General features: G+C 48.7%; 1 protein-coding gene across 1 annotated transcript; it reads right to left on the reverse strand.

Annotated features, from left to right (window-relative positions):
• Positions 1–1170: 1170 nt before the first annotated feature.
• Positions 1171–7968, reverse strand: LOC104616271 (interleukin-12 receptor subunit beta-2-like; the record flags this gene model as incomplete). Its single annotated transcript, XM_010288361.1, has 7 exons — positions 1171–1250; positions 3849–3993; positions 4664–4803; positions 4982–5157; positions 6395–6509; positions 7181–7507; positions 7814–7968. Coding segments are annotated over 7 exons (1138 nt in total), but the record flags the coding sequence as incomplete, so codon positions are not given.
• Positions 7969–10941: the final 2973 nt, after the last annotated feature.

Here is a 10941-nt window from a genome sequence, read left to right on the forward strand (position 1 = left end):
CTTTGAAATAAAACCACCACACTCCAGAAATTCCTCTTGGACCCGGCTTTAAGTGCTGGGTCAGTAACACTGGAGAAACTCAGCACCCGGCACCAGTAACAGGGCTTGGTTTCACCGGGAATGTTGGTATAGCAAACGTGGCGCAAGCCTTTTCCTCTGAGCTGGACGGTAATGTCCAGTAACGTGCCATTTTTACCCTGCAGCTGGGTTTTAACCCGAATTCTTTTTGAAGCTTCCCTGGCAGGGTCTCAGCCCCCAGCTCGCAGGACGCGTTGCTCAGCGGACCCAACCAGCCGACTTTTTCCGACCCCGAGTTTCTCCAGTTTCGGATCTGCAGCTGCGTTATTAGCAAACCCTTTTGCGTGTGGTTTGCCCACCGCCTACTTCACACGTGTCGAGAGAACCAATTTCTTCCTGAGCTGCTGTATGACAAGAGCCTCGGCCGACCGTCCGCGGTGCCACCCCTTTCAGTTGCCCAAACTACCTCCAGCTCTTTTTTTTTTTTTTTTTTTGGGTAGCTGTGTTTTTTTTTTAGAGTTTGGTCATCTTAAAGTGCTCTAACAATAAATTGCCCCTTCTGCCTCCCCCATTTTTCATTGCTCTGTTCTTCACATAAGCAAAACAGCGCAGAAACACCTCTGGAGGAAGCTCATACCCAAAAGCAGGCACACGAGGTGCGCGCATACGGAGAGCGTGGGCCACCTCCTGTCCTGACCGCGCGTGGCGACGCGGAGAATGAGGAGAGGGGGATATTAATCAGGAAACACATTGGGAAGTCTGTAAGGTTGTTATCTGTCCCTTTAGATACATCTTCAGGGACACAGGTCACCATGTGGGAAGGGGGAGCGAACGTGCCTCTTGGAAGGTGGCAACCGCGCCGTGACACCTCCGCATCGCCGGTGCGACGTGCTGGGAACGAGTTCTGCTTCCAGCACAACAGAGGGTTTGGGGAACTGTAAAAGGGAGATTGTAGGTAGAAAAGAATTGCTGAATCTCCCGGCGGGAGGCAAGCCCTGGGTAGCAGAGCTGGCCGGGTCCCCGCCACTGGGCACCGGTAGGAGCCCTGTGCTCTCCTTGGGTTCAGTCCTTCCCTGCAAACGCATAAACCAGCTCCCCCTCTAACCTGGCCGGTTCTTACTGCATCGCTCGGGTTTCACTTAAACAGCTTACCTTCCAGAAAAGAGAGATGTTCTGCCGTTGAGAGTCCACGTCCTGCTGTCGGTACCAGATGTCCAGGAGCCCGGTCGGCGCTGGCGCGGAAGGAAAAGGTGAGCAGCATTACTGGCTGTATTTTGAAGCAGACGAGCAAGACATTGGGTAGGCCAAGGAGGTAAAAATCCTGAGACAATCAAAACTTAAGATTTAAAATGTCACTGAAACGATGCAATATGTAATAGCCTGTATTCGCTGTTGCAGCTGGAGTTGAGCTGCGTTGATGACCGCCCACACGATGGTACTCATGAAAAGGGCAAGCCATAAACCCCGAAGAGGCTTTTGCTCTGCTGGTGGCTTTATCCAGCACTCGGGGACCAGGATGGCTCCCGAGGAAGCCTGCGCATCAAAGTGACAGTATTAGCTCTGGTCTTCGCGTAGAAGTTGAGGCTAGTTAAGGTCCTTGGGGCTGGTTACATCAATCCTGAAACGACAGCCAGCCTCAGGTGGCAGGTCTGTAGGATCTGCAGGGTCTCGCCGTCTGTCTCTGGGCAATAAATGCCTTTAACAGCTAGCTGGGTCGGACCTTGTCGGAGGTAGCTGAAAACCCCCAGTCTTTCCATGATTCCCCTTATAGTCACAGAGTGACTGGAAGCCCTCGATGTTTTGAATAAACCTTCCAAAATAACACTAAAACACGCTTCCGGCCGCAGAAACTGGTGAACCGTGTGCTCCAACGGTTCAGAACCAGATAAAGACACATAAAGAAAGCCAATGTGACCAAAGATACCAAAATTTGGTTCCTGGAGGTCCCTCACCAAAATAAACCCATCAGATTAAAATAATGATTGCTGCTAATAGCCTAAGCAGCAGGCAGCTGTTGGACAACCCCAGCTAGAATGGGGCTGGCTGCTATTTGCTAAATTGGAAGACAGAAAAAAATCCTCAACCCCAGGAATGTTGAGAGCTATTTGTCCTGTATTAACAGCAAATAATGACTGGAATAGAAACAAGAAGGACCAACGGGAGAAATAAAACCAGAGCACACTTGCTCTGAGCAAGAGCGGAAGGAGCAAGCTCAAAGCAGGAAAAAATGTAGTATGGGATTGCATCTCTTGGACTCCAGCCCAGATTTTAAAGTTCATTTCACATGTGAACCATACAAATTAGCTGTGGGGCGAGGGGGGAGAGGTTACTTATGGACAGTGCTCGCATAAAGCAAGTTTTGTGGCAGGTTAAAGAAACAGGAAAAAAGGTAGCTCATTGAGAAGGTGTACTCCTGAATTTGCAAAAGGCCAAAGTCAGGTGTAGAACTTCAGCTCCTTCAAAGAAGGGCGACCGCGACGCACCCAGAGCTTCTCGCCTGCAGACCGGCCCCCGCTGTCGCCTAGCCTGAGCACCGAAAATGCTCCTTCGTTAGCTGGCAAGATTCTCGTTCCATGGCATCGGCTGGGCGGGGGGTGATGACCACAAATGCTGTAGCAAGCCAGGCTGCATCGGGAAGGTCGAGGAAACTGTTGAGGGGAAGGTGGAGGAGGGAGGGAAAAGTTCACACCTTCTGCATCAATCAATGCTTCGTACAGAAACTGATGCTGTCAGGAGTGGTAAACAGCACGAGTAACAACAGCACTAGCCTGAAGAGCTTGTAGTAATTCAGAAAAAAGAGCAACAAAAGCCCAGTAGGAGATGAAAGGAGGGCATGCCAAAGCAGCCGACACCTCCTTCTTGAAACACAAACTTCTGAGAAGATTTCTTCTCTCGTGAGAACGGGAAGTTTTGCAGCATGTGCGTTCATGCAGCTCAGGTGAGGTCAGGCAGGTACGCGAGCCTGCGGCCAGCCCAAGACAGCCAATATCAGAGTTGGCAGATACCAACAGGATTGCCCTCAGGTTGGTGCTGTGTGTCCCTGCAGCCTGCTGTGCCGTCCTCTGGAGCAGAAACGCTCTTGGGTCACCTAATTCCTGGCGGGATCTCTCTCCCCCGAATGCCTGGCCAGGTTCTGCTCTGCTGAAGCTACCCAGGTCTCCAGCGAGCCCACGGCGTGGTGGAGGAAGCCACCCGGGGAGGCTCCAGGTGAAGTAACTCCTCTACTTGGGAAAAGGTGACTTGGCAAAACCAAACTGTTCTGGTAAAACCTACCAGCACCAGCAGAACTGAGAGAGTCCAGGCAGTGTCCTGGCCGGTTCACCCAACATCTCAGCAAGTTGTTGGGTGAGCTCAAGGAGCCAGAGCATGTCACCCAAACTGGGGCTTATCAGCACCAGAGGGTGACAGAGCAGTCATCCCGTCCTGAGTACGGGGCTGCCGCAGGAATTCAGGGACGTGCTCAGATATGAACCAACACAGAGTATTTTTCTTTCCCCAGCTAAGCTGCACAACTGTCTCTGCCTTTTCCAGATGTGCCACTATGGCTCCGGGCAACGCAGAGGAAATTCCTCCAACCTTCAAGAGCGTCAAATGAAAATATCCTTCAGACCTTCTCGGTGAACTCCTGAAATTCCTGTTTTGCAAGCAACTGGAACAGCTCCCTTTTTTTGTTAAGTTACTTCCCCGCTGGCTCTGTGTCTGGATCTACAGAGGCTCTATGAACCAACCAGCAAAGACCCGGCAGCGTTTTGACTTCATTAGCTGAAACCTCCGCCGGTACGCGAAGGTCAGACACAGGCTTTAGTGCGGGCGACGCCATCTTGTCTTACCTGCTTCTGGAGTCCGGGTTTGGTAGGCCCGCCAGTTGCTCCACAGTCCTCGCTCAGGGTGAATTTTACAGCTGGCCTGAAACTCGTAGGCTGTATGAGGCTCCAGGCCATAAAGACTGCACTTCTCACTGTTCGAGCTTTCAACCTTTAACGACGACAAGGGACGTATAATGTTAAACTCGGGAGGAAAGAAAGGTTGAATTACTTCTGCCCAAAGGAAGCCCAGCCAGCTAAAACAAGCCTTTAAAAAACAGTGGGGAAACCCTCCATCTGAGGCAACTCAAAGAATGATGCAACGAGTCATCGGGCTTGCAGTCCTTCATCAGAAAAATCCCTCCTTTAATTATGCAAAGATAACAAATTTTCTGTTCGCCTGCCTTACTCAACTTCAAGCAGGACACTTATTTTGCCACTTAAAATAAAAGCAAAGACTTCAAATCAACACTGGGGAAAGCACAAGTATTTGGAAGTTGCACGCCTGCAGCTGTGAGCTACAACGAGCAGATAGGACCGTATTTCAGTAAATGGTGGGTCAAATATAAGCTCAAATTCTTCAGTGCGTCATACAGACACTTGACATGAGGGGAACTATTCACGCCCGCGGTTTTTTTACAGGCTCGGTGTTTTACCTTAATTCAGTTTTAGACCAACGAGAGGTTTTGACCCCAACCATTGCAACAGTTTTTCATAAATACGGTGTCAGAGAGCAGAGAGAGGCAAATTTGGACAAACTGATTCTAGTAAGGAATAATGAAAAAATAATTAAAGCAACCTCCAAGGATCACAATTTCCTTTGCTCTTCAGAAGCGGATTACCGTGCTCCAGGTGTGCCTGGTAAGTGGACGGTATCTCAGCCTGCAGTGCTGCGCTTGTGCTTCATCGTGCCAAAAAAGGGTGCAATTGGTTGCAGAAGAATTTTCAAATTCCACTAAAAAGTTGGGAGGATGTGGTTTCACTAGCGGCAAAACAGAAACAAGCAAACAGCGCTTAGATACGCGGCACAGCTTGAAACGGGGAGGGGGTACATGGATGGGTGCTTTTTCTGAGAGGTTTAAACAAGAAAGGGCTCAAAACTTTTTCACTTCTTTCTAAAGGGCTGGGACTAACTGAAAGGCAATAAGTGACGCATTTACCTATGTCTACTAACATGAACACGAGCGGCTGCGAAAAAGCACTTCCTAGCTCATTGGAGGCGGCAACCACAACGGTGTAAGTAGAGTCAAAATTCAACTTGCTCAGAGCCAGCGAGCCAAACTTCTTATTCAGACTTTCTTCTGAAACACATAAGACATCCGTCCCGTTTGATAGCCTGGAACAGAAGGAAAACACTTGGTTAGTACTCTCCTGTACACCAAGAAAGCTAAATCCTGGCTGCGTCGGGGCACGGCTCACGTCCCTGTGCAGTTGTGCTGCTCTGTGTCCCTTGAGCCTGCAAGTATGTGAGTAGGTTCCTTTTAATTGTATAATAGTTACCTAATATTGGTTACCTAATATTTCTCTATGAATAAGCCTAGGTGTTGGCACACAGAATTTGGGGGGGGTGGGGGAGAGGGATTGGGGGGGTGGAGTTGTTTTTACATAAGTTAGTGATTAAAAATGTAATTTATCTGCAGTCTAGCAGTCAGACTGCATGACTTCAAACACAACTTTTAATTCTTAACCTGTCACTCAACCCATTGCCTTGAGTAACTCATTTCGGTTCTCTGCGTATTTTTTTCCACCTGAATCAGAGATGTTTATATCCTGTTGCTTCAGGCTGACCTCTTCTATTTTGTAATATACTTAATAACTTACTAGAAAGCACTGCTGTATCTCTGCAGACCTTTACAACACTTGCAGGACTCGTTATCCACACTTCCCGGCTCTTCCGCATGTTACATGTATGCTTAAAGAGCAGCGACGGATTTCTGCAAGCTACTGAGAAAGCTGCTGCTACCTTGGCCCACAGAAGCGGGTGAAGAAGAAGATGATAGTGAAGAAGAAAGGAAAAGGTGAAGAAGAAGAAGGTGAGGAAGAGTGAGCCTCGCAGGTCAACACGCAGCACCTTGGAAACAAATGGGGACTAGCTCACCCTACCCAGTAGGGTATGACTTCATTGATGACTTCATTCTACCTACATGTTTGCTTGAATAGGAGTTTTTCATAAGGTTCTTCCTGTGCACAGCGATTCCCGAAATCCAAGTCTCCTAATGCACCTTGACGGATGCGTAGACCTCTAGGCTCTACTAACCTCCCCTTTCCAAAAGAGAGGCACGTCTTGGCATACCCTCTTTACCTGCCGAACCCAGCGGCAGCCGACCTACCGCGGCGCAGCGCACACAGGCGTGAACAGAAAAGGCCTTTTAGCTGCTACAGTTGGCTTCTGCGATCATGGCAGCCTTGGATTGACTTATTCATAAACCAACTCTTCCCTGTGCTAAGGGTAAATCTTCAATAAACGGTGTAAAAAAAGAAAAAAAACCCACCTCGAAGATACAATTATAAGTATTGGCATTGAAGGTATTAAACTTTAGGTATTAAAGAACCTACGTCCCTGCGTTACTTACTGTATTACGTACGTAGTGTCGATGTACGTGAGCCTTCCTTTATCCCAGGTGCAGGTGGGATGGCCGTCTGTCCCGTACTGGAGACACGACACGTTTCTTGGCTCATCTGGGGGATCTTAAACAGATATTCTTATCAGAGCCTTCCTTAAAGATGTTGATAGGAGACGTTTTACGAAATGCTAGGCTTCGTGTTAATTTTTAAAAAAAAAGAGTTTATGGACATGTTAGTGCAAAATATTCAGGCCGATAATTTTTACATGTGAAAAGGGCTGAGTCTATGATCTCCGCAGCCTGTTGAGACCTCTGACACTTGACTTCACAAGCGTGCCAGATGAATACAAGCGTGTAACAGCTCTCCGGACTGGGCACCACGAGCTTTGCTCGAAGAAATCAGCCACTTTTGAAAAATTGGGGTTTTTTTCAAAAACGCAGCACCGATACAGCAGACGACTGCTGCAGCAGCCTCGGCTCATCAGGCTAGAAGAAGATCTGAAATTCCCTTAGAATTTTTCTCGTAAGTCCCCTGCGTCCTGGAGAGGCTGGGGGGTGGCAGGGGTAGGACAGAAGGGAGTCCGATATTTGCTCTGAGCAGGCAGATTTATTTAGCATCTCTCTGTTTACGAATAGGAGAGTTGCACAGTTCCAACTGGGAATATTTTGAATACAAAGAGCCACAAAAAGACACCGCCTTTTCTGGAAAAGGCCCCCCACTGCTGGTTTCTACCGCGTGCCTCAGAGGTACCACCGGAAGCGTTTAAGAACAAGGAACAACGAAATTCTCCTTACTTCCAGATTCTATATCGATCCCACAAACGAGTTTTCTCTTGTAGCCACAGACTATTTTGCAGGTAAACATGTGTTTGCCGTACGTATGGACTAGAAACTCGGTGCTTACTGCACTGCCGTAATTGCTAATTAGTTCGGAGCTGTTAATGAAAAGCGCTAGCCTGCAGGGCTCGGCGTGCCGCAGGGGTCCCAGCTGGCAGGAGAGGGTGATGCGGGCTCCCGGCATCACCGGAGAGGCGGCGTTAGCCGTCACATTCCCTTTGTCACATATTTCCGCGGCGCCACGGGGAGGGTTGCTGGCAGGCACGGTCCCTGCGCTGCACGCTTCTGCAACGGAACGGGAAAGAAGCCTTTAACGCGGATGCAGCCCTCACCGCGCACGGCACGCGGCGCCCGGGGAAGAGAGGATCCCCAAATTTATCGTGCGCGAGTTCCTGCCCCCGCGAGGTCACTGGGGGCATGAGGCTGTGCCCAGTCTTCACCCATCTGACGAACCGGGGGTCGGAAACCCAGGGCTAGCCGCCAGACACGGTGCGAAAAAGCACAACCCCAGGCAAAACCCGTCAGCCAGGTCTCTTCTTTTCATGGCGGCTTGAGGAAATACCGGCGTTTCAGTAGAGCGGTGGCAGGCACGTCTCCGCTGAGGAGACCAGCGACGTTTTCCCCGGCTCGCAGAGACCTCCCCCGGCATGTTGTAGTCTTTTCCAAGCGGCACAGGGCGCAGACGGGCGGTCCCGCGCCCAGTGGGCGCGAGCACGCGCTTGCTGGCGGGCTCCAGGGCGCTTACTCTGCAGGCAAACGAGCGAGCAGCGGCAGAAGAGAAGGGAAAATGATGGAGCACCATTTCTCCCTCCTTTCGAGCTCCGACGGTCCCTGTGGAAGTTCACTGCGGAGGTGTTTTCTCACGTAGCCGACAGCTCTACCTCGAACCAAACCAAACGACCTCCCCGCATAACCGACCCGCCGCTGTTCGCTACGCGCTGCCGTCAATGCACGAACGGCGCAGGCTCGGGGGGCTGATTATGCACAAATGCACAAAGGGATTTGCCTCTTCTGCTGAGAGCCGAGGCTGCAGCCCTGCCCGCAGCCTGCCCAGACCGCCACGGGCACCGGGCTTTGCCGTGGAGAGCGGGGGGACACGCAGCAGTAGCAGCAGGTCAGGGAGTTCTTACAGAAATGACAGTATAAACCTCATCAAGCATCGAGTTTTGCTCTCCCTAATAAGAAAGATGTTTGCTAGCACACCACACAGAAGCTAAAAACCAAAACTAATCTGAGCAAGAGCGCAAGGAGCAAGCTCAAAGCAGGAAAAAATATAGCTAAAAAAACACCTAATTAGCCTGAGTGCCTCTTTTAAGTGATAATTGCTACGCAGGGAAAAAAAAAAATCTTACCTGCTGTGAAGTGCACCAACCACCAGATCGCTGGGGGAAGAATCCGTGCAAATAACATTTTGCTCCCTATAGAGAAATGAATACCTTTTACCTGTGCCTAAAAAGCGGGAAAATAATTTTCAGATATTAGTATTTTACAACTTCAGAAAAACAAAAATGCTTCTTTCCTTTCTAATTAGCATCCTCTGCCAGTGTTGCTAAGGTGTGACCCCCGAGACCCTACCCGAAGCAGCAGCTGATTTTTAGACGGTTCTCCCTAGAGACAGGCACACGAGCGAGGGCGATGGCAGAGTTCAGGGTACATTAAAACTCTGTGCTTTAAAACCAGACAACTCTGTGCTTTAAAAAGAGACATATTTGCTCCCTTCCTTCCCAAAGGCTCCCTGCAAGCCCAGAACCAAAAATCTTACCGTGAAGGACAAGAAGAACGACCCGTCAGTACCCCTCATGCTATTTCTCCTCAAGACACGGTTTGCACACCACGGTTTGCACACCACGCCATGCACAGCCCACACCCTCCCGAAATCCTGGACCCTCTTTCGGATGGAGCAGCCCCGTTTACGTACCCCACAAGGGCCCTGGGGTGCTCTTCAGCAGGTCTGGGCTCAGCCTTCGTACAGATCACCCCGAATCCGAGTGAATTGATCTCACCCCAGATGACTAACACAGTCTCAAGATTCTCAAACCTGAGTATAACTCATAAAATTTTGGATAAGACCTTGGGAACCGGCGATCTTACAACTTCTTTAGTCGGCTTTCCAAAAGGAAAGCCCTCACGCACAGCTTATTTATGACTATTTAACGCGACCCTGAGGGACAGGGCTGCAGACGCACGCAGTAAGCACGCTGGTAACGACACAACCAAAAAAACCCAGCGTTTTGAAACATTTTAATCTCCACAGGATTGCTCAAAAATTCTGTCCAAGGGCAAACCTATGCCATGCCTAGGCTTCCTAGATAAGACCCACACTCCAGTACTGGAAGTTATGAACACAAATGTTTTACACCAATTATTCAAGGTCAGCCTGAACCGAGCTCAATATTTTCCCGTACGTTTTGCGACCAGCATTAACAGCTATTTCCTTTTTTACTCTTCCCCTGCAGAACTACAGGAGCAGTGAGAATATAATCGATACTTCAGAAGTGAATACACCAGCAAGCACTTTCTATAACTCCCGACCTGCCGCAGAGCTGCAGCTGTTTTTATTACTTGCTGCCATACTGGAAACAAACTACTGTAAGGTGAAATTTTAAATCCTGACTGCTTTTCATGCCATCTTGGATGGTGGGGCACTTCCATGGGGATGCATTGCACAATATAGTCTTTGCTACATGTCTATTACTATAAAAAAGACTGAAAAAGTTATTTCAGGTTATTTTTATATAATGAGATGGGATCCACTCCATGTTTTTTAGGTGAACCGATACCTGAGGTGAATGTGAAATACATAAGAGTTGCCAAAACGCATATTAACACCTTGTTTGATTTAAATCCAAGTGTTCTTCAGACTGAAATGTTAAGCCTTGCTGCAGTGCCTCAGCTTTACACAAAGGCACTTCATGTGGTGCCTTCCGTCGGTGATTAGTAACTGCAAGGATGAGCAATCGCAGCACCAAGGTTCTTCAAGTAAATGCTCTGCCTTCCAATAAACTGAAATTTCCCGGTGACTGTGTAAACATCCTTCAGACAGCTTGCTTTCTGACAGCAAAACTGTACCCAAAATATTAGAGTCAACAGACAAAACCAGTCTCGCTTCAAATAATCTTAACCAGTGGTTTGCTTAGGTAAGTGCTAGACAATTTATGCAGCATCGTATGAGTGCAGCAGGGCGTATAAACCCTGATCAGAGTAAAATATGAGAAAAGAACGAGAAATAACCTTCAACTTAGAGGAAAGATACATGGAAAAACATTTTTTTAAGAAGAAAAAAATCTCCAGATTCCGCATCAGTGAGGGAAAATAGTACCGCTGTGCATAGGTTAAAGAAAATACAAAGGACATCGTCATGGCAAGTGCAAGGTAGAGGAAGTTCATAAGGTGTTCGGAGTACGAGATCGTGCCTGTTTATGCATACTTATCTCTACGAAATCTCAATTGCAAACACAAGGGCTAAAGACCGTACATTTTGTTTACCTATGGATTTGCTATAACGCCATCGGCTGTTTACAGCAGTCAACTCAGGGTCTTAAATTAAATCACTTGTAAAGTACAAAAGCTCTCCAGTTTGCTTTTAACCAACTTTTTATGCCCTTGCTCCCACTTCTCCCTAAAAAAGCTCCACGCAAAGCAGGTGTCTGTTCTAAGGGTCTTACACAGCACCTGCAGGAACGACCGGCGCCGGCGGAAAGCGGAACATTTCTCACCGA

This window comes from Phaethon lepturus, unplaced genomic scaffold (assembly GCF_000687285.1).
Source record: "Phaethon lepturus isolate BGI_N335 unplaced genomic scaffold, ASM68728v1 scaffold45315, whole genome shotgun sequence".
Taxonomy (NCBI): Eukaryota; Metazoa; Chordata; class Aves; order Phaethontiformes; family Phaethontidae; genus Phaethon; species Phaethon lepturus.